Source organism: Metopolophium dirhodum, chromosome 9 (genome assembly GCF_019925205.1).
Source record: "Metopolophium dirhodum isolate CAU chromosome 9, ASM1992520v1, whole genome shotgun sequence".
Classification (NCBI taxonomy): domain Eukaryota; kingdom Metazoa; phylum Arthropoda; class Insecta; order Hemiptera; family Aphididae; genus Metopolophium; species Metopolophium dirhodum.
Window position 1 is genome coordinate 33279865 of NC_083568.1, and position 24436 is coordinate 33304300.

The window sequence follows — 24436 nt, forward strand, 5'->3', positions numbered from 1 at the left end:
GAACAATCTAAATATTTTTTCTTAATACAAAAACATTTTGTATTAATAGCATGAATATTAAATAGTTAAACAGTTGTAACTTTATGCTTATACAATTCCTATCAAAATTTGTAACTGACGATTTTAAAGAATGGTAAGAATGTCACAAATGCATTTTTTTTATACTTATAGATCAGAAAAATATTTGCTATTTTTTGTAGTCTAATCTAATGAAATACAACAAATCTTGGATCATCAATTGTTTTTCAAAATTAAGTTTAAACAGTGAACACACTACCTCCATACCATTGAGAGTAGATTTTCTGAACCATTCACTGAACATTTTGGCAGATGGAGTAAACGAATTTATTTACCTCACGCCCGAAACATACGTCATGCAATCAACTTTTCATTTAGGAATTTTATCATTTGATTTCTGTCATCACGGCAAGTGGGTTTTAAGCTTTAATGATTTACCATCTGCAATGGATTTCATCGAAACATTGAGAAAAAACGATATTAAAGTGACGGACATTCAGAAATTGTTATCAGAAAGAGTGCACTTGGAAGACACCATAATCAAAACAGTAACTGATGTAGGTTTTCCAAATTTTGTAGCTGAAGTGGAAAACGCCATGAAAAACAAAGATGTTTGATCATTGGAATTAATTTTAATCAAAAATAAGAGTAATAATTATAATTATAACATTAAAATTAATATATGTCTAAAATACTAAAATGTAAGTATTATTTCATGTGTTAAGTACCTATTATATATTATTAAAAAATAAAATCTTTATGTTAAAATCCACTAAAATATAATATTAAAAAATTATAATAAATTACACAATATTTTATTATTAATCTGATTGCAACACAACTAGCTTCTTCGTTTGCAAAAAAAAAGGCTCATACACAAATTTTGATGTTTTCTTTTATAATATTAAAGCAAATATAAAAAAAAAAAACAAAGAAACAAATTGCATTAAACGTTATGGGTTTTCAGTCTTGGTAGGAGTAGTGAAAGGATTTGGGCATACCGATTTGACCTATATCAGAGCACTTGTTAGAAAATAATACTATGTAAATGGAATTATAATTTATTTGCGGGGGTGAACGACTTGTGTTGAGCATTGGTAGATCTTCATCTTGCGAGTCCTCGTCTAGTCGATTGTTTCCATTACATTCTCCATTCGATGCACCGTATGTTTCTTCTCTGGACGCTTTCATTTTCAATATTTGCAACCGTTTCATGAAACCGTCTGCTTCGCTTGCAGCAGCAGACTCTGGTTTTCGTATGGGCATAGATGTAATTGGCTTTAGACTGTCATTATTTCCTGTATAATAAGAACAAGCATAAACTACTGAGTAAATAAAATGTTAATTGTCCTAGAAAAAAATTTCAATTACTACCATTTGGTTCAACTAAACAGCTTTTTAAATTGTCTTCAATTGCTGACAATTTACGGTGAATGTAATCTTGAAAATATTTCGTAGTCTTAGAAATATGTGGTTCTATGTCTATATTTGGATGCTTTATTTTAAATCTATGCAACTGTTGTATGCCCTAAAAAAATATATATATATTATACTTAAAATAAAGTGTTTCCAGATTTGTATAAAAATATAGTTATTTTGTCACATCGTATTAATATTTTATTTTTGACATACTACATGGCATGATAAATTATTTCAACTAACCTCGTCGGTGTTTTCATGTTGACCTATTTGTTGGAATATGTCAGACAGTTCATCGTATGGTGTTCGATGTTTTCGCTTACTACTTTCAGGTCGAGGTTCGCTGTTCAAATGCTACGCACATATTAAATTGGGATTTATTAAATGTAATATAATTAATAGTTATCATTATTCATTACCCTTAAAAGTTTATGTATGTAAACAACCATTTCTGAATCTTTTGGGAATTCTGGACTATCTAAACTTTCCAATACTTTATCACTGCGTATTTTTACCATAGTGTGAAGAACAGTTTTGCACGTTCTTAATGGAGTGTCAGACGGTTGTTTTTTCCAGTGCTTCGAATCAAACTCCTAAGTAAAGCGTTTAAATTGCCACTCATTAAAAAATATGAAATAAAATTTAATAAAATATACAGGGTGATTCATCAAGTGTAAAACACTCATTATCTCAATTATTAATGTTTTTGAAAATATTTTTTACAGTTTCAAGTTGTTAAAAAAATGTTTTTATTAAAAAATTATATTTTTAATTATATTTTTTTTAAGTTTTTTACTTTTTTGAGTGAAAACATAGTTTTAATTTCACTTTCCAAAGCAGGATATTTTTCTAAGTATTTTGATACATAAAAATCAAAAATTAGGACGAGTAGTTTATGAGTTATAATTATTTAAAGTTTAGACAAGCGGAGTAGTGGACAAACATTTTGCGGGGTAGCCCCATACCACTCCATTCATCTAAATTTTAAACACTTATAACTCATAAACTACTTGCCCTAAATTCGATTTTCATGTATCAAAATACTTAGAAAAATATTCTGCTTTGTAAAATTAAATTAAAACTGTTGTCATTCATAAAAGTAAAAACTTAAAAAAAATATAAGAATAAAAAATATTTAAAAATATGATTTTTTAATAAACACATTGTTTTTTTAAAAACTTGAAACGATGTAAAAAAATATTTTCAAAAACATTAATACTTAGAGATAATGAGTGTTTTACGCTTAATGAATCAGCCTGTAAATAGCTGAATTACTTTTAAGAATCTGTGTATGTGTGCAAGCACCCGCTCGTAGCATAGTTCATCGCCCCATTCTTGAAAATCTTTTACTATTTTCCATATACATTTCATTACTAATTCTTTATAATGAGTGGACGAGTTTTGAGGGGACTTAACTGTGTCATAGAGCATTGCCAACAGAGCACTATAAAATTATTATGTTTGTTTTAGTATGGTGTAAACATTGGTGTAGAGCAAAAACTTACCATGTGACTGGTGTATGAGAGGATCGTTCTAAAACATTCATAATGAGACTGTTCACACATCGGCCAAAAAGTTGAGTATCTGTACTGTTCTCTGGTCCCTTCATACTTAATAGATATAACAGTTTTGAGAGTAAGTCACGCACAATTTGTTCATTCAGTATTAAGGTAAATTCTTGATATTTGTACAACTAAAATTATATATTTATGAATGAATTAAAAATAATTAGTAGATACACAACTACTCAATTGGAAAATGTACCAAGAACAGTTGGGTGGAAAATGAAACTTGAGTACCCGATGAGTATTCTCACATAATATGAAGGAGCATTTACGCAATTGAATTACTTGGAGCTTATTGGATAGCATTTCAATTAATTTAGTCTAATATCAACTTAAAATAAACAATACTTACATTCAAGCATAAATTAAATATATTCTTATATCCAACAGTGACGTCAATGTCATGAGATTCAGATAAGACATCAAACTGTTTGATGATTGCATAAAATAGTGATAATACTTTGCCACCTTCTAAAAACTTAGATCTCATCTGCAACAAATAAAGCAGAAAATTTTAATAATAAGTAATACGTTTGTGGGAACAATTACACATGTTAAATATATGATGTTCAAAATTGTCTTACATCGGGTCTCAAAAGCATTTTGTCAAGACTTGTTAGAGCAGTTTTTGAAGTCTCTATATTTTGTGATGTAACTTGATTTATTAACTGCTGAATAGGATCTGGCATGGGCGCTGGTGGTGTTTTAGGACTTTTTGTAATAGTAGCAGTACTGTATGGACTCACATTTACACATGGTTTAGATGAAGACATATTATCAGGTAAAGATCTAAAATTGAGAAAATATTTAAATTTATGTTAGTGTGATTTCATAAAGAGTTACATACTGAGTATGGTCTTGAATTCTTTTTCTGAATTTCACTTCATCATGATCTGTATTCCAATTATATGATTTTAATTTTAATTCTGGTCTTGAAATCTCTTCTGCTTCTAGTTCTTTAATAAACTTTTCGTCAAGCGCATAACGTGTCACTTGAGGTTCATCATAGACTTCACTAACAGGTCGTCTAATAAAAACAAAACAATAATAAACTGATAAAGTAAAATATATTCAACATAAATGTAAATGTGTGAACTACTGGAAAGTTCTAAATACAGTATCTACCTAACTGCAGTATGTACATATTTACTATTTATAAGCAAGACCATCCCAAAGGGGTGATGTAAAAGGTATACAAAATATGTCTTTAAAAGTAACTTTTCTAAATGCTTATAAAAAAAAAATACTGTAACAATTCATTAGCCTGACAAACCATTTTTGCTTCGAATCATTTTTTGTACATACAGATTTAATATCATTGAATTCAAATTTAACACATCAAGGTATAATAAGTACCAAATAACTATAATATTTAAATCAACATAAAAAAAAGTTGCACTGCTGTACAGTAGATTAGGTAAGTAGAAGACTGTAATGGATAGTATTAAATTTTAATTAAATGATATAATATCATTGTAAATGGATTCTGAGCGGAGACGGTTTGTCGGCCTAGGATATTTTATTCTATAATATATTTTATATTGTAATTATTAATGCGGTAGCTGGTTAAGTTGAATTATTATTATTTATTTACTATCATATTTGTATACAATAATATGCTTTAGAAGTTTCAAGAACCCACAAATAATAAATTTAAAATATAACACAAAACTAAAATCGTTTTTTTTTCATTTAAATATCTAATTTCGTCTAAATTATTGAACATAAAATAACTATAATAAAACTTGTTTTTATATTTTTTGGTTACAGAATAACCTATTTACATGGAATTTTGTTTTAAATTTTCAATCCTTAGCTATAACAGTTGAATATTTTATACATTTTTAACTACAAAATCATTTGTTATTTTAAATTTGATCAAAATTCAAACTTTAAATGCTTATAAAAAATAATCGTGTCTATGTATTTTTAATATTTTAAACTGATACTACTGTAACAATATTTCAGAAGCCTTGTACTCAATTTTCACGCTTTTTGACCCAACAAATAAAATTTTATTGACATTAAGAGAACGTTACTCATTTTTCGTGATTTTTACGAATTTTGTCAAAGTATGAACTTTAAAAATAAAATTGGAAACTGAAAATATCCAAACAGTTCAAAACAACAAGTCAAAATATTTTGAAAATGTTATGGTGTATAGAAAATATAGTGAAAATTTCTAATTATCTATGGTTATTTGTTTTAAAATTATACCAAAACCCAAAATCGATTTTGTGTATAAATTCTCATTATTTTTTTTTCCGGTTTTAGAAAACTACTCAGAATTTTTATTTTTGAGCCTCTAAAGTAACAACTAGATTCAACCGATCGAACAAGATACTGAAGTTGAAAATCAAAGAATTATTTCGACTACTTTCCATGTACAGCACACAAAAAAAACCCCATGTAACACATTATAAATCCAATACGTTCATTGCTCCACTCAGAATCTAAAATATATAAAATAGTAAAATAGAAAACATTACAAAATATAACATATTTGGATTACTGTGTAATATACAAATAATCATGTATGTCTACTACCAATATCATGAATTAACATTTTTTTTTAGTTGGAACATAAACAAATGTCGTCTGGTAGGGAAGGGGGCTTAAGTTTGGTTTGGGACGGCCCTGCTAATAATTCCTAACACTATACCTCATGCATCAACAATTTATAATTTCAAAAGTGTTATCACCTGAATCCCATCCTTAATGCTGACGAATGCTCTATAGCAGTAGGAATGCTTCCTGTTCTATATGACACGGTGCTTGCAGATCTAGAAGGTGAATCATTAGAATATCTTTGAGGACTAGATGTATGGTTAGATTCTTGTGAAACATTAAATGTAGCATTGTGTTCTTCTTCGTCAGAGTTATATTCATCATCAATAATGTCCTCGGTGTCGGGTACTTGGTGAACAGGAGGAACAACCATTTTGATGGTTGGCTGAACAGTAGCCACTGGTACAGCTCGATTCTTCGATGCTCTTTTTAATCGTTCTCTCAGAAGACCCATATCTTTTTCAGATATCTATACAAATGGTAAAAATGTATTATAAAAAGAGCAAATACATAAAAATTCTCAAACTGTTGTCAGATTTTACACACATTACACAAATATAAAATTTAAACATGTTTAATAGCACAAATTAGCAATAGAAAATACTAAATAAAACAAATGGCACATATGCCTCAACTTTGGTATAGCGTACTTGGCCGGCGGTCCACTGCTGTAGTCACCGAAAACTAGACTAACTTAATAACTTAATATGTATCTCAAGGAGGGGTCTCCCAGAGCGGAGTCAGGATTGGCAACAAAACTGTGTTCCATAAGGAACATAGCTGCGTAAAAATTAAAAAAATATATATATACGAGCACTCACACGAACCTCTTCAGTAAGGCTCATTATCATTTTGAAAGAATAAAATAAAAATAAAACACTTTAATCCTAACAAGTCTAATCTAAAACTAATTACGATCAATAAACTATTAAATTTATATCACGTAAATATAATTATTTTTGAATGTTTATGGATTTATTTGATTTGCTATGTACACATTTAATACTTATCACTTGTCAGTTATCATAATATTTTGTGATTATTAACACAGAAAAATTATGTATTCTTACATTGCCCACAAATTTGAAAAGTGCTTCTCCGTGCAAAAAGAATGCAGCAACAAAGCAATTTAGTGCAGCTGTTCGGACAGAATTATCTCTATCTCCAATACTTTTAGCAATTTCTTTACAAGCCGCTGCAACACTAGGTTGGCAAATTGATGTACCATAATCTTCTATCATCGTCGCCAAATGTTCCAAACACTCTATAAGTACAGAAAACATTATTATAAATATAATATTTTTTTACTAAATTTCACATCACAACACTGATTAATAAATATTACCAGAACGCTGTCTTGAGTTCTTCGATTTAACACCATCCATAATGTATTGAAACATTTTTGTATTTGGGAATATGAAAGCAATTTGTTTTAAAATGGCACGAACATTGCTCCTTACTGTATCTTTTGGGTCACCCAACTTAAGTGTAAATAAAATTAAAAATTGAAATATTATTAGTATTAAACATAAATAATATTAATTTATATTTTTACCCACTTTTGTTACTAAATATGGTACGAAACTTGATGCTTCAGTATCATGGAGAGTGTATTTTTGAGTCATTAGGATGTCAAATATGTGTTGTAAATAGTCAAGTCCTTTTAAAAGCACTGACGGATTGGTATCGAAAAATCTTAATGTCATCCATTTCAATATTAAATCAAGATTACTAATCAATGCTCCATTGCTATCATCAGCTGTGTTCAAATCCTAATTTTAAATTAGGAAAAAATTAGTATGTTTAAGAATAGGTATATTAGATAAATAGTTATTTTCATAATACCTCTGAAAGAGTTTCGATGGCTTTGAGATGATATCTGAAATCTGAATGAAACATGTTTGTAATCAACACCTTGTTGATACCAGCAGTTAACATTTGTTCTCGAAGTTGTTCAACAAATTCTTCTCGAGGAGATGCGAAATTCCATTTTAATGACTAAACCATACCAACATTTTGAAACTATTATACTTCACTAATAATTGAATTAGATAAGCAATTCAATATAATATAATATAACTATAATAATTTTAAAATATTTGTTATTTTAACAAGCATGGTTTAACAACAAAACCTTTATACTTAAGCACTTTCCAAAACTCAGTGAAAATAAAAATAATTGGAATTGTATCCAACTTTAATGTTTTGAAAACATTGACTTTTAATGAAGCTTATTGATTTAAACTGGATCAGATATAAGTTTAATATAGTATAGTAACTATATATATATATATACTTGTAGAACTTAGTTTTAATAAATACATTATATATAAATAAATAATAATATAAATAATTTTACTTTTAATTTGTGCTCATCAATATCACGTTGGTGCTTTAAATTATTTCGTTGGAATAATGGGCCATTATCAACTTCTTCTTTTTTTTTTCCAGTAGCTGTACTTACTCGAGGAATTACATTTTCCTTAGTAAAAAAAAAAATGTTATTGAATAGTAAGTTTAACTAATATGTAAAAGTAAATTTAAAATTTAGTATAACAAACTTTATTAGCTTTAGTAGCAGCTTTAGGAGGTGGTATTTTTGATCCTCCTGATTTAACTGAAGAGCCAGCAGGAATACCAGATTTTACAACCTTGGGTTTTTCAATTGGTACAACGGGTAAATTTGGTCTTTCTTTGTCCAACTTTTCTCTGCAAAACTTGACAGACATTGGCTACAAACCAAATAAACTATTAAAATATTTAAATACGTTTTAACATTTTTAAATAGTAAAATTATACCTTAAGTTTTTCACATGCTCCATACATAGAAGCATAACCTAAGTGCATCATAAATCCAAGTACAGCCTTTTCAGAAGCACTACGAACACTTGCATTTCTATCTTCAAGACTTGTGTAAAGAACCAGAAGCAAACATTTCAACTCATCAGCAGGAATTGACTTAGAAGGGACTAAACAAATTAAAAACTAAATTAAAACTTGTTCAACTAAATTTATAATTAAAATCATACTGAGTGGCAACTTTTCTGCAAGCCAAGTCCATAACTCTGATCTTAATGTTACTGAATTATTTTTTAATGCATCTAAAAGTATATCACCACCAAAAAATTCACGATAACCACATACATCTGCCCATGTATTCATACATTGACGAGCACTTTGACATTTAAACGTCTAAAATAATTTATACATCATTATTAATATTTAATATTTATTCTAAAAAATATTAATAATATAATACCTTTGGGTCACCCAATGCATTTAAGACACCAGGTAAATAACCTTTTATGTAGTTTTTAAAAGATGATCCCATAGCTTTTGAAATTAATTCTACCAAGTTGATTGCATTCGAACCAAGGCGAGCATTTGAATCACTTATTCTAAGTAATAACGACCAACAAAACAATTAATAATAAATATTATTTTTAAACATTTATAAGTATAAGTTAACTAGTTTATACCTGTCTTGCAAAGCTTTTCTAGCTTCTCCCAATTCACTAGTTATAAATTTGGCTTCATTAACAATATTTTGCAATTTGCTTAAAGCATCAGATCGAACCTAAATATATATATATATATATATATATAAATTATAAAGTGTTTTTTATATACTAATAATATTTATACTACTTACTTTCCAATCTTTATCTGAAAATTCATTAATCAAAGCATCGGTTATTTGAGGAGATATATCTACTCTTGGTACTATGTCTCGAATGTTAACTTCATATGATGGTTTTTCATCATCACTTGCAGTTTCTATGGATTCAGTGGATCCGTCCATATTTTTGCCCCGTGTTGGTTTAGGAGGAGCTTCTCCTTGATGCTATTGAATAAAAAAAGAATTATATGTGTTGTTATTTTTTACAGAATATGTTATAAATAACAATTAATCTTACCTTTTCAAATTCAGCATTTATTTGTTGCACTAAAGTTGGTTTTTCATTTTCAAAAAACAAACTTAACTGAGGTCCCATATAAAGATACATAACACCCAGAAGAGAAATAACAGCTAAACGAACTTGAGGGTTAGAAGCACTCACAGCTTTTTTGACATTTTGCATCACAGATTTAGGTTCAATGCTAAAATAAAAAAATATATTATACAATGTTTTTAATACTGAAAATTATTTCTTTTGATAATATTAAACATCCTACATGACAAATATGAAATATTCATGAACCATAATTATATTATTTTCAACATAAATATGTATATACTGTATACCATTCTATAAAAGCTGGTTGGCGTTAATCTTATAATAAATAAAATAAAAATATACAGTTTGTACCAGAAGTCCCTTATCACTGTAAAGAAAACTGCATTTAAATAAATTGATTTTCTGCTGAGATACTAAGGGTGATAAGGGACTTAGTATCTCAGCGGAAAATCAATTTATTTAAATGCAGTTTTTTTACAGTAATAAGTATGGAAATTCTGATTAAATAGCATAATATTCAATTTTTTTTTCAAAAATTCAAAAATTATCAAAAAATTTTTTTAGGCAAATACTACATTTTTTAAATTTCTAAGATAGCCATTTTGTTGATTGCTTTAAAAAAAACAGTTCAAAAAAAAAAAAAAAAATATTAAAATTTAATGAAAATTGCGCAAGTTAGAGCTAATGATTATTTTGAATTTATAAAATATCAGCGTTCCAATTTTCAATTAAAGCATGTGAATCGTATTTTGCTAATGCCGTACGCATAGGTAACATTATTCTTAGAAATTCAAAATAATAATTGGCCCTAACTTGGGCGATTTTCATTAAATTTTAATATTTTTTTTTTAACTGTTTTAAAAAATATGATTAATAAAATGGCTATCTTGGAAATTTAAAAAATTTATTTGCCTAAAAATTTTTTTTGATAATTTTTGAATTTTTTTAAAAAAAAAAATGAATATTATGTTATTCAATCAGAATCTCCATACTTGTTGTTACTGTAAAAAAAAACTGCATTTAAATATATTGATTTTCCACTGAGATACTAAGGGTGATAGGGACTTTTGGGATATTGAAATGATCTTTTTTTTCTATAGTATTTTTAGTATCTATAGATTTCTCTAAAGTATTACAAACAATTGATTAAAGAAATGAAAAAAATTGTGTAAGATTTTAGTGTATCTTTTAACCCAGGATAAATATCAACTATAAACGACCTATTATAATTCTACATATTGATGGTAGATAAGAAATATAAAATTATTAAAAGTAACAACACTAAAAAAAATTACAAACTGTACAATTATTATAAGTAAAATACATTTGTTGGTTATAAATGTATTGATACAATTAAATAAATAAATAACATAACTTACTCCAATTCAGACCTGATAGCATGAAATTTAAGATAATAAATTAAATAAACAAATCTATACATAAACATATTACTATATTAACAAATTGAATATGAACAATATAATTTATTTTAATTAAGATAAAACATCATGATTATCTTGATACAATTTACTCAGTTGATTAATTTTTTACTATTTTATTAAATAAAAGTTTATTTTATACTTAAAATAAAAATAAAACAAAAATGTACTTACATAAATCCAAACTCCAAAATGGCACCTGAAAGCCAATTCAAGGCATCAATCTGAACTTTAGGGTTTTTCTGTACAGTAAATGCATAATCTAACACTGCATTACAGACTAGATCTAGTCTAGTTGATTCTGCAAAAGTAGTCAGTACTTGACTAGCTAAATTACCATTTTTATTATCCCCCAAGAGGGAAGAAACATCTTGAATACAGGAATTCATGCCAGTACTATAAATATTTAATAATGAAAAAAAAAATGAAAAACAAAAGTAAAAAATAAAACAAATAATATAAATACCTAGTTATAGGAAACTTTTCAATGACTTTTTTTAAACACTCAAGTCTCAATTTTTGTATTTGTACATTATTATCTTTAATACCAGGTTTCTTATTTAGCAATTTTATTAATACTTGACTGCTAACAGTCAATGATTCAATTTGATCAATTATCTGAAATAAAAGATACAAACAATTTATTAAGTAAACAATTTTTTTTTTAAATAATTAGCACAAACTTGAGAAAATTCTTGAACATTGGACAAACGAGTTTTCCAATTGGCGTCGACCATACCATTTAAAATTTCAGGAGAACAAAATGTCAAAGCCAATTCATCTAATTCATCGTCACCGATTTCATTTTCAGTTTCAATTGGAGGAAGAGCTTTTGATTGTACAGGTTTACGTCCTCCACCTGATGGTAAAAAAATAATATTAAGCACATTACAACATTCTGAATATTAAATCCAATAAATATACCAGGAGCACTCATAGGCTTTTTGGCCTTACTGTTAGCAACAGTTTTACTAGGAATATTGACAGCTGTGCGAGTTCTTCTAATAACAGTGTTTTTGTTAATTGTAACTGTTGCTTTTTTCTCTCCAAAATTAGATGAGACAGCAACTGGTTTTGATTCTCTTACAATATTAGTTGGTTTTGCAGTTATTATAGCTTTTTCTGATGCTTCTTTTATCTAGAAAAAAATCGTTTTTAAGTCATTAATAATTGTAATAGGTATATTCTGATTTTTCGACTTACTTTAGCAAGTTTTATTGCATCTACAGTGGTCAAAAACGGAAGAATATTTTTTTCTGATACAACCTTCCATGCAGTACCGAGAGCTTCAGCAGAATTATCTCGAACAGTTGGATCTGTAAATTAAAAATTAATAGTTCATGAATAAATAAATAAAAATGTATTGATTTTATTTCTGTTTACAAAAATAAACATTTGGCTAAAGCACTAAAAATTAATCACCTGATATAACTTATACCATTTACAATAATCATTCAAGATTAAAATTATTCCATAGATTATGTTGTTATAGATACAAATCAACAGATATAATAAAATATAATGTTAAAAATTTAACTAATATGAAGAATTATTTATTTTTATTTAATGGTGTACTGTATTTGATTAAGCTATGTTGTTTAGCACAAAACATAAACTTAACAAATTCTAAAAATTCTAAAAATGCATTAATTGTTTTAAAAAATTACAAAATTAGGATTATAAGAGATTGTAAGTTATAACCGAGTAGGTAAAAAATGTATAAAAAATAAAATATATTAAAAATAGTTATGGCTTTAGTAAGAGTGAATAAAAGCAATTTAACTTATATGGATGATATTGTAAATAAACAAAACATTGGTCAAGACATAATAAAAGAATATATTAATTATAATAATGTATTATTCAGCACAACAAATAAAAATATGAAATGTGACTCAAGAAAAAACACGGAAAAAGTTATTAGTAAAGTAATAATGTTGTACCAAAGGAAGTAGAAAAATGCACTCGTATCGTATACAATATTAATTTTGAAAAAATGTTATTCTTTTCTTTGTAGACAATTCATTTTCTTTATTTTTACAGAAAATTATTGAACTTTAAATAGGGAAAAAAATAAAAACTAATTTCATACAAGAAAAGATGTTTAATTTTTCAAAATTAAAATTGGACCAGGGAAATATATTTATTTTTCTTTGTTAATTGACTAAAATTAATGAAAAATCAAACCACCTACAACCGCAATCATCAAATATAGGAAGTATTGAGCATTTTATATTTCAGGACATTCCATACAAGTTTAAGAAATTTCATCATACAAATGACATTTACAAGTTTATTGATAATTTGAATAAAAAAAAATTTGTTGAAGTCTCAACTATTGGACATACTAAGCAAGGAACTCCTTTAAAAGTAATACACGTAAAACCAGATAATAATAAAACAAACAATGATATTATTTGGATTGATGGAGGTATACTTGTCTTTACACTATTTAAACAAATATTTATAAACCTTAAATATATTTGAATAGGGACTCATGCACGGGAATGGATAACTATTTCTTCAATGGTATATATATCAAATGAATTAATACATAATAGAAAGACTTTACCAATATATATGAAAAATATTCATTTTGTCTTAATGCCAATTGTAAATCCAGATGGGTAATACTTAATAGAATTTCAAAAAATTCAAATAACACCATTTAATAATTTTTACCATAAATGTTTTGCTATTTAGGTATACATATTCATATGAAAACGATAGGCTATGGAGGAAAAATCGTGTTGAAACATCTAACAACAATTGTATAGGAATAGATTTGAACCGTAACTGGAATTATGATTGGTACCGTGAAAAATCTGGGAAAAACTATTGCTCGGCATGTTACCAAGGACCAACTCCAAACTCAGAATTAGAAATTAAAGCAATCATTCGGTTTATCTTAAATAATTTAACTAAAATAAAGGTCAGTTCACACTAAAACTTGAGAACTTCAAGTATCATGGTTAATATAATTCCAAATTCCACTATAATATAGTATTTTTAAGTATTTGTAATGTTTTATTATTTTTTCCATGTTATTTTAATATTTTATAACAATTAGTTATTTAGCATAAATATTTTGTATAACATAAAAAGGTAATGGTTAAATCATTCTTTATGCACTTTTATATTATTATTTAATATACATACAGGGTCATTAAACACTCATTATTTCAAAAAGTATAAATACTTTTTTACAGTTTCAAGTCGTTACAAAACAACAATTTTATTATAAAATTATGTTTTTAAATATTTTTTATCCTTATAATTTTTAAGTTTTGACTTTTTTGAATGACAACATATAGTTTTAATTTCATATTCCAAAGCAGAATATTTTTCTAAGTATTTCTTTACATAAAAATTGAATTTAGGGCGAGTAGTTTCAGAATTATGAATATTTTAAGTTTAGATGAGCGGAGTAGTTGACAAACATTTCGCGGAGTAACTCCATGCCACATAATCACTACTTTAAATACTTATAACTCATAAACTACCAAGGCTGGGCAAGTTAACTATTTTTTTAAACTCGTTAAGTTAAGTCAATATAAAAAATGTAAGTTAAGTTTAAAGTTAAAAGTTACCTTTATTTTTTTTTACAAGTTAATTAGAAAATAAAAGTAACTTTTAACTTTAAACCTAACTTACATTCTTTTATATTGACTTAACTTAACGAGTTAAAAAAAATAGTTAACTTGTCCAGCCTTGGTAGTTTATGAGTTATAAGTATTTAAAGTGGTGATTATGTGGCATGGAGTGGTATGGAGTTACTCTGTGAAATGTTTGTCCACTACTCCGCTTAGTTAAAAATCAGTTACTTTTTTTTTCATATAAAATTAATAATTATACATATCGTTTTTATAAGTTAACAAATAACATAGTAATTCAATAAAATAATGTATGTATCTATTAAAATTAATTGGTAACAAAATAATTAAATAATTTTTATGTATTTGTTTAGGTACGTAATGGTCCAAAATACACAACTATACTAAATTAAAATATTATAATAATCAAATTCATTGTATAATATAAAATATAATAAACTGATTAAACATCTCACAGCTCCACATAAAGCAAAATAAAAACAAAATTGTGAAAAATAATTGTTGAGGACACGTTTATGTACACTATTAAGATCTATACGTAGACACGTAGTACCTACAGAGTATTTGCAAGGGAAATTCAAATTTTGTTTTTTGCTAATTACCTGGACAAATCAGGTGGTTTATTTAAAAATAAAAATTAACCCGCGTCCCACAATGTTGTTAAATAGATAGGTAACTTATTCAGCTATTTAACTAGGTAAATAGTAAATGAGGGATACGATGAACTACACTGCTACGAGTTTGCATTATTTGCACCAAAGGCCAAGTTATCGCTTAAATTCCATGAATTAATAAAAATATAATTATAAGTAGTAATGAGTAATGAATATACAAACTTGTATCTGATAGGTACTGAGTAATATTTCTGTAAATAATATAGGTATATAATATATTCTGTAAACATGCAATATTAGGCATTATTATTATAAATTATTATTTATCGATTACTATACTTAATATTTCCGATAATAATTTTTTTTTTTTATAAATTAATATTTTTAAAATTGAATATATTTTTAATGTGGTTTAAGATTAAAATTAACTTAATGTGACAGTAAAGTTAATTAACTCATAAGTTATTAAATAATACAGAAAAAATGTAACTCGTTATTTAACTTAGATAAAAATAACTTAACTTTAACTTTTTAATTTGTTAATGCCCAGCCTTGTACACTACTCGCCCTAAATTTGATTTTGAAGTATCAAAATACTTAAAAAAATATTTTGCTTAGAGATATGAAATTAAAACTATGTTTTCATTCAAAAAGTAAAAACTTAATTATAAGGATAAAAGATAAACAAAAATATAATTTTTTATTAAAAACATAACGACATGAAATTATGTAAAAAAACATTTTTAAAAACGTTTATACTTTTTGAAATAATGAGTGTTTAATGATAAAATAATCACTTTGTGTACTACAGTATTTGAAATAAGAGTAATTTTGGAAGCTTATATTAATATAATGTAGAATAAATATTAAATTATACAGGTAGATAAACAATTTACAACAAAAAAATACTACTTTGTTTTCTAAATATAATAACAAAATATTATCATATAACTGTAATACTATTAGATTAAGAAGATGTCAACGCAACATAGACAAAACGCATTAACGCAGAATCATTTTTTCTGTGCTTTTAAGTAATCTTAGAGACATTCACCTATTACAAAAAAGGTAGAGAATAATATTTTTGAGGGAATGACATATCAATTTTATATTTAATTATTATTTGACTTTGTATTCGACTTTCAAAAATAAACAAAAATTTGTTGTAAATTTACATTATGTTTAAATTGTTACTAGACAATATTTTGACAAATCCTATGTCGTTCCCTCAAAAATATTAATCTCTATTTTTTTTTGTAATGGGTGATTTTACTCTAAGATTACTTAAAAACATAGAAAAAATGATTCTGCGTAAATGCGTTTTATCTATGTTGCGCATGGGCCAGAGAGAGAAAACAAACAGTGCGCTGACATCCTCTAAATAAAGAATTTTAGAAGGAACTCTAATTAAATCAAAAGCAATAATTGGTACACATAAAATTATATAATTAGGTATATATTATTGTATATCGTGTCCGTGAAAAAACTAGGTACACTCTATAACTAAGTTACCTACATTATTCAGTACCCAATATATATTTTAGAATTCTATCTGTGGGAGATTGATGATCCAATAGTCTAGTTTAATGTGCCCCAAACAAAATTTAAAAATATGAATAGGTCATGGGGTACTGAGTAATATGGGTAATTTAATTATACAGTATAATAACCAATCTTTGAATTAATTTATCTGTTTAAATTTAGTATTAAAATTAAGTTTCAAAAATATTTGTAAAATTATATACGTTAGGTTAGGGTTAATACAATAAATGTAAGTACTTATAGAAACCCTTTGTTGGACAGGGGTTTATAACATTACACTCATACGGGCAAGCTATTGTATTTCCTTGGGCATACACTAAAGATCATATGATAAAAGAAGACTATGATAAACTTCAGAACATAGCTACATCCATGTCATCAAAAATATTTAAGAAAACTTCAAACATCTATACTGTTGGTCCAGCAAGTACAGTGTTATATAGAGCATCAGGTTTAAATCAATTTATTTTAATGGGCTACCTATTTAATAATTAGTATCAACAATATTTTACAGGAACGTCAATAGATTGGATGAAAGGTATAGCAAATATTAGATATGTATTTGCATTGGAATTAAGAGATACTGGTGCCAATGGTTTTATTTTACCAACTAGTGAAATAATACCAACAGGTCAAGAAGCATTCTGTGCTGTTTCTGTACTAGCTAAAATTGTTGAATCTGATAACCAATCAAAAGGAACATTTTGTAGGTCCATACATTCTTTGTTTAGTATTATGTTAATAATATTTTATTTCAATTAAATAATTTATTAATAATCTACAAAAAAAAAGTTAAGATAAATACAAATAATTAATAAACAAATTTTCAGCATTTAATCTGTGAGAAACATTACTGGCGTACACTGATACTAAAAATTGATTTAGAAACGTTTAATAAGTGGCTCAATTGCGTCCTGTGTGTTTTTGAAAATAACCCGCTGCAGTATCTTTTTTTTTTATCAATATTGACGACGGTGGCATGGGGGTCAGATCCCCTCATAGAGTGGATAATTCCATATTGTGATTGATGCAGTTGGCACAAAAAAGCCCAGCCCGAAAAAAAACCCGGGCTGTTTTTTTAGGTTAAACCCACTTGATATTTTGAAAAACCCATAAAAAACCCGGGCTGCTTTTCTGGATGAAATAAAAATGAACTCTATTTTTTTTATTAACTCATGTTAATTTTCACAGAAATGTACGGACTAGGTATTATTTATTTTTCCAATTAAACTTTGATTAGAAAAAAAAAGTCATTATTTTTTTATTTAGGTACCTACGTACAAATAAAAGTATAAAATGAAAAAAATTACACATCAATAGAAATATTTTATTTTTAATATAAGATATTAGCATGGATTAAATATATATTTATTAAATCTTAATTAAATTTATATAATAACTAACAACAAAACAAAAACTTCATAATGCCACTAACGTCAATTAACAATTGGGAAAAGGTCGGAATGGTCAATATCTAATATATTATTTTGGTGGTTTTTGGCGGGGCCTGAGATAAGGTGATCAAGGGAAAAATCAAAAAACCGTGCAGCTAATACATAGAAATAAAATCACCCATCATCACTTATACAATAAGTGTTTTTTTGGGGTATTAATTAAAAATATCTGATAAAACCTAACCAGATTGGGTTTTTCTATGAAGCCCGGATTTTTGCCAACCCTGGATTGATGTGAATTTAGAATCAATTCAAATTATATTCATTGTTCCTTATTATTAAATATTTTACTACCTATGTAAAAAGTTTTAAGGGTGGGGGATTTTCCAATTTTCCCCTCTCATCTAGCTGTTGTTTTATTTAATTGCAATCATGTTTATTGCTTCCTGAAATCATGTCTAAGCCACTGATTGACGGACAGAAATTTTAGAAATTGTTAAAAATATACTTTATTAGTAATACGCAAGTGAAGTTTGTAGTTAGTGATACTATCTATGTTATGCTCAGATATTTTTTTTTTTATCTAGGTAGATAGATAATGAAAAAGTTAAATATATCTGGATAGAAATTATGTAATTTTTTTTACTTCTTACTTTTATAACAGTTAGATACTATAATTTTATTATTTATATAGATAAGATAAAGATACAATGGTTTTATCGAGGTAAACTCAGCTATTGCATAAGAATAAGTACTACAACTCACATCAAAACTAATAAACATCTGCCATTTCAGTTGGTAATAGGCTTTAGAAAAAGATTGCTTTAACATGTATGGTTCATTTTTTTTTGTTTAAAAATTATTTATATTATAAAATTGAATAGGTATATAACTTATTTAAGTTTTTTATGCTTATTTTAAAATATGATCAATTAAAAATAACATTTATTATAAAAAAAATTACCTGATTCATTCAATGTTTTTATTAATGCCGTAGTGAAAATTTTTAAATATTTTTTGTTTAAAATTGTTGGTGTACATTTTGAAAAGCATCGAGTTAAAAACGAAACTGATTCAGCTTTTACGGATGGATTTTTATTGTCTATAGCAGTTAAAATATCTTCATGAATAGATTCAAGTGTCATCTAAAATAATTATAAATTATTGTTTATATAAAATTATAACTATTATCAAATATAATTTACGCTTAAATATATTGCATCGACAGCATCTCGTAGTGGCAATACAACATTTTGTTTTTTTTCTTTAAATTTTTCCAACAATGCTGGTATGCAAGCAGAAGCATAAGTTTCAAATCGTTTTTTCAATCCATTAGCTAACATTGCCATACACTTGGCAGCAATACCAACTATTATAACATTTGAATCTTTTGTAATAATCTGTGGAAAAATCGAAATATAGGTATAAGTACATACATAAAAACAATATATTAATTATATACTAACTTAATATTTATATTGTTAATTGTTTATTACAATTAGTATTAACCATTTCACTTCTCCAGACTTACTATTACATCCAATACATTTACACTATTCACTACTATGACGTACTATTACATTCCTGTATTTTATAATATTATCATTTGCCGGTAACTGTCAAACTTGAGAAAACCTTGGCTCGCATTATTTTAAACTTAAATAGTTAGATCATAATATAAATCTCATACATCTGCATACACAGGTTGCACGATCAAGGTATTTAAACTTTAAACGTCCAAAAATAAATAAGGGCATTATTATTTATTTCATTCAATTTTTATTTTTAAATAGTTTTTAGGAAATTTAAATCAAGCTCCCTAAAAATATTATTAAATTATTATTATCAAATTTATAACATGATTTCTTACTTTCTTTAAGGCTCTGACTAAATCTCCATATTCACCACTTTCTAATTTAGGAGCTTTAGACAATATTCCTTCAAGTGTATCCATGGCTTCTTTACGTTCTTGCCATTTTTTTGCTTCAACCTTTTCATAAAAGTCTTTACTAAGTTGACTTAGTATGTTAACTGGATCAATATGTTCTTCTGGATCATCAACTACATCAGTGCCTTCTTCCAATATCATATCTATTATTTAAATATGTTTTATTAATTTATTTTGCTTGTAATTACTAATTTTTAGCTTACCTCCATTAGCAGCAGCAACTTCTTCCATTTTAGCAGCTTGCTCTTGTTGAGAACGTAGGAATCGTGTAGCCCGTGGTTTATCACCACTTATTTTTTCAAATTCTGCTTCCAATTCTTGAATCTAATTTAAATATTTATTTTAATCAATTATTATATGATGAGGCCTGGGTATATTTACTTGTAGAGGTTTTAGATTAGCCAAATTAGCTTTAACAGGTGTAGACCCAATCCAGGAATAGATTTCTATGGCCAACAGTTTTGCTTCGTCTCTAACACTTTTATCTCTATCTTCAAGTATTGATTGTAATTTTTTCAGTAGAGGTTTAATACTCAAAACTTTTGATCCATATTCTCTATAATAAATAAATCCCAATACATTTAAAAAAGTAATACATTTTTTAATAACATATTGTTATATTATATATAATTTTTTTATTAATTACATTTATTTATAATTTAAAAGTTTAATGATACAATATGATTTTTATGCTACTATTAGTATATATACTTACTTTATTGCTTGAGTTGCAGCTTTAATACAAGTTGAAACAATTTTAGGAAATTTATGGTCCATTCCTTTAACTAATTCTTCTATAACTATATCTTGCTTTTCAATTTCAATAAACATTAATGTTATTTGTATAGCAATATCCTTAGTTTTTGCTTTTGGTGCACCATAACATTTTGTTATCAAACCAGTCATGACATCACCCACCGTACTATAAAAATATTAATGTAAAAAAAAATCAATGCTACTTAAAATAAAAATTATAATTAACTAACCGTCCAGCAGTAGCAGAATTTTCCACAAAAACTAATGTGGCTTCAAGACCTTTTTCCTGTGCAACCGCATTGCTGTCAATAACAAATTTCTTTACTATTCCTGTAAATTTATTCCATTCAGGAGCTTTTTCATCCAATTGTCCAAATAACTTAATAGCTTCTTCATAACCATTTATTCTGGCTTTCCACAACTTAATAAAGTAATTAACATTTAGTATGTATTGTTAAAATTATTGTAATAGAAAATTTATAAAAATAATAAAAAACAATTTCTCATATTACAATATTATGGGTGACGGCAGTGGTGTTTAAACCCCCGTGGTATTATTTACTATATTTAATATGTATAGATGTATACAAATTTATAAAATGTATAAAACATTTTTTTTATATAACCCTTCCCATTGAAAATATCTGTGTACTGGGGGGACGATAAGTAAATGAAACTTAATACTAGTATTGAAAAAGTGAAAACAATTAGTTGTATACAAGAATATACAAATAAATAGTTACTTTGTGTACACATCGTTCCTCAATGGGCAACTTTGTATATGATGTATCTTCCTCAGCAGTCATTTTTCCATAAAGTTTATTAAAACAATATGAAGTTTAAATTTAACAGTATATTTTTTGACTCATTAATGTGCTGAAAATAAAAAAAAAGTTTAAATTATGTATTTTATATTTATACACAATATAGGTGCATTGTATTTAAGAGAGTGATTGATAAATAAATATTGTTGACTTTAGTGGGAAGATTATATTAATTTCAATTTTTATTTAAGTATAAATTAATAACAATTAATATAAGTAAATTGATAAAAACTTATTCATTATAGAGTACAATGTAAAGATTCAGCAGATAGAGTGAGAGGTCCTAAACAGGTTTGCTTATTTGGATATGATCAACCTACATAAAACTGTCTAGTATGATAAATTTCTTTTTATGTAGGTTGATACTTAATTAAAATTTCCTAACAATAAACATGGTTATATAAAAAAAATGTAAGTCTATACCTACGCCAAAAAAAATGAATGAGATACACTAACATAAATAAAATACATAAGCTTTTATGTATGATAAATGTAATAAATGCATGTATTACCTAAATGTAATTAAACTGTTCCATAATAAAATATTATACTATTGTTTTTGATTTAGGTACAAATAATATAATGGTCTTTATAGTTTTATTCAACGATTTATTTACTTAAGTATAGGATTTATTGGTATTCGTAATGAGCTAACCTAAAACTATAAATCTTAAAAAGAAAATAGTTAATATGTATACTTTCATATCGACAATAGACAATTAGATACATTTTACCTAGGTACATAGATATTGTAATTATAAACATCTATTAATTTTACAAATTTATTAAAAATTGTTTTATTCAATTACACAATTTAGAATCGATAAGAAATTATTTGCAGTTGAAGTTTGATATTGGGACATAGGTATACATTTATCTGAAGTATTATTAAACCAAAACGACACGATTATGTTTAAAAAATATATTAACATATTTTTAACCATTAATGTAGACAATATTAGCAAATATACAACTATGTCAATATAATAATCTGATGGTACTTAGTTTACAAAAATACAATAAATACCTATTAATAAATTTAAATTGGTAATTTTGTATAAGTATATTACATAGATTAAATGTAATTAAATAATATTATTACAATGTTGTGCATAGAAAATAAGTAAACCATCTAGGTATCTCGTGCATCAAATCCTACGGTATGTCTAAATATTAAATTTGACTACGATATAGGTAAAACGTTATTGTACACAATATATTATACAAAATTTTAAAACGTACCTTAACTTCTATAATATCTAGGTGTAAATTGTACGGTATTCAACGCTTTCCTCCAAATAATTGTCAATCAATTTAGTTACAATATAGTTATATTTTAACGTCAAACGATTTCGATACGAATTACGAGGATGTACTTATATCAATTTAATGTGTTTTATCAGTTGTGAGTAGTTGTGACTAGCCTGTGAACGGAGGGATATTAACGATTTTCTTTACTTGACGCAGTTAATAAAAAAAAATACGAAATGAAAACAAAAAGAATAACACATGTTTTATCACAGGGAGATTAAAAATTCAATTACATTTATAATAGATTCTAGCGTCCTTGGAATATTTGAGGATTTACACGTTATCAATGATAACATTTTGAAGTATTCAAATAACAATTATTTTTAAATTAAAATTGCCTTTTTCATTTTTCCAATTCTTATTCTGAAAATTATGTACTTAAAATGTAATGTTAAGCGCATCTTTACTCTATGAATATCCGAAATTAATATTATCTAACAAAAACTATACTAAATACATCGTATATTTCTACATCAGGTAGGTTAGCGTATGAATATATTTCAAATTTTGCACCGGGCCATGAAATCCATTGGGTTGGCAATGTATATAGTATAAAATATCCTAGACCGACAAACCGTCTCTGCTCAGAATCGTTTTTTGTATTGGGAATACAAATAACAACATATTATAACAACAAACAAGAAAAACCCTTATATTGATTAGACAAACGTCAATCACAATTAAAAAGTAAAAAAGTATTGATCTAATCTTTTAACATTTTGATAATAATTTTCAAATAAAATATTAAATTGTTGAAACTAATACTACGTAACTTATGGTACCTATAACATTATTATTATTTTTGTCACTATACCTATTATCATAAGATTTAATTAATTACGACGGCATAGGGCCCTAAAATAATATTTCCATAAAAATAACTATTTGTAGATGTTAGATTTTGTGATCTTCAGACTTAAGAAAACGAATAGAAAAAAATACGATAACCTACTGCACATTTTCTGAGATATACCAATCTTCAAAACTTATCAACTTTTTATCGTAATTTTTTTTGTATTTTAAAGCTATATTACTGTGCTATCAACTAACATACCCAATCTAACCAGAAATGTACAAATTATTTTTATTAAATTAGAAAAAGTAGAATTCTGTAAAATAATAAAATTAAAATTAAAACTGTAGTAAACACGTCGTTATTTGGAGCTATACGCGATTTCCTTTTAAAAATGCTAATTTTTTTACTTTTTTAATTCAATGAAAATATTTTGTACATTTCTGGTTTGATTGCATATGTTATTTGATAACACAATAAAATTGCTTACAAAAATATAATGGTAAAAAGTTGAAAAGTTTTGAAGATACATCAGCAAATGTGCGGTAGGTTTGGTTTGTTTAAAAAAAAAGTTGAATTACCCATAAAGCCATAACTAAAAAAAATAAAGAGTTATACCCCCCCCCCCCCTTTTAACCGGTTTTTTTTCATAACTTAAGGTACCTTGCATAT

The 24436-nt window shown here is 26.3% G+C and overlaps 3 protein-coding genes across 3 annotated transcripts; 2 read left to right on the top strand and 1 right to left on the bottom strand.

The window, feature by feature from the left end:
* LOC132952847 (uncharacterized) lies at window positions 1-669 on the top strand. The gene is made up of 2 exons (XM_061025307.1): window positions 1-133; window positions 201-669. Exons 1-2 carry the CDS (start codon window positions 131-133, stop codon window positions 633-635), a joined length of 438 nt encoding a protein of 145 aa, XP_060881290.1. The 5' UTR covers window positions 1-130; the 3' UTR covers window positions 636-669.
* LOC132952845 (protein mini spindles-like) lies at window positions 631-23100 on the bottom strand. The gene is made up of 36 exons (XM_061025305.1): window positions 22903-23100; window positions 21580-21712; window positions 21067-21257; window positions 20796-21002; window positions 20462-20636; window positions 20284-20404; window positions 20003-20223; window positions 19338-19532; window positions 19097-19277; window positions 12172-12284; window positions 11893-12106; window positions 11652-11827; window positions 11435-11586; window positions 11143-11364; window positions 9488-9671; window positions 9223-9414; window positions 9050-9147; window positions 8830-8968; window positions 8600-8762; window positions 8370-8539; window positions 8132-8302; window positions 7930-8052; window positions 7416-7568; window positions 7130-7342; window positions 6916-7051; window positions 6641-6834; window positions 5705-6039; window positions 3850-4029; window positions 3587-3791; window positions 3355-3492; window positions 2943-3130; window positions 2713-2881; window positions 1857-2030; window positions 1681-1791; window positions 1393-1546; window positions 631-1316 (listed from the first exon to the last, which is right to left on the bottom strand). Exons 2-36 carry the CDS (start codon window positions 21640-21642, stop codon window positions 982-984), a joined length of 6156 nt encoding a protein of 2051 aa, XP_060881288.1. The 5' UTR covers window positions 21643-21712; window positions 22903-23100; the 3' UTR covers window positions 631-981.
* Window positions 13468-17948, top strand: LOC132952848 (carboxypeptidase B-like). Its single transcript, XM_061025308.1, has 4 exons — window positions 13468-13595; window positions 13672-13900; window positions 17000-17189; window positions 17253-17948. Exons 1-4 carry the CDS (start codon window positions 13495-13497, stop codon window positions 17498-17500), a joined length of 768 nt encoding a protein of 255 aa, XP_060881291.1. The 5' UTR covers window positions 13468-13494; the 3' UTR covers window positions 17501-17948.
* Window positions 23101-24436: the final 1336 nt, after the last annotated feature.

What these genes read in the sequence shown, in the direction of transcription:
- LOC132952848 (XM_061025308.1), top strand. Translation starts at nt 13,495, where the DNA reads ATGGTATATATATCAAATGAATTAATACATAATAGAAAGACTTTACCA. An exon ending in CCAATTGTAAATCCAGATGG is followed by an intron (nt 13,596 to 13,671) that starts GTAATACTTAAT and finishes TTTGCTATTTAG; the next exon opens with GTATACATATTCATATGAAA. An exon ending in AGTGTTATATAGAGCATCAG is followed by an intron (nt 17,190 to 17,252) that starts GTTTAAATCAAT and finishes AATATTTTACAG; the next exon opens with GAACGTCAATAGATTGGATG.
- LOC132952845 (XM_061025305.1), bottom strand. Translation starts at nt 21,642, where the DNA reads ATGACTGCTGAGGAAGATACATCATATACAAAGTTGCCCATTGAGGAA. An exon ending in AAAGCCTATGAGTGCTCCTG is followed by an intron (nt 11,828 to 11,892) that starts GTATATTTATTG and finishes TTTTACCATCAG; the next exon opens with GTGGAGGACGTAAACCTGTA. An exon ending in TACCATATTTAGTAACAAAA is followed by an intron (nt 7,052 to 7,129) that starts GTGGGTAAAAAT and finishes TTTACACTTAAG; the next exon opens with TTGGGTGACCCAAAAGATAC.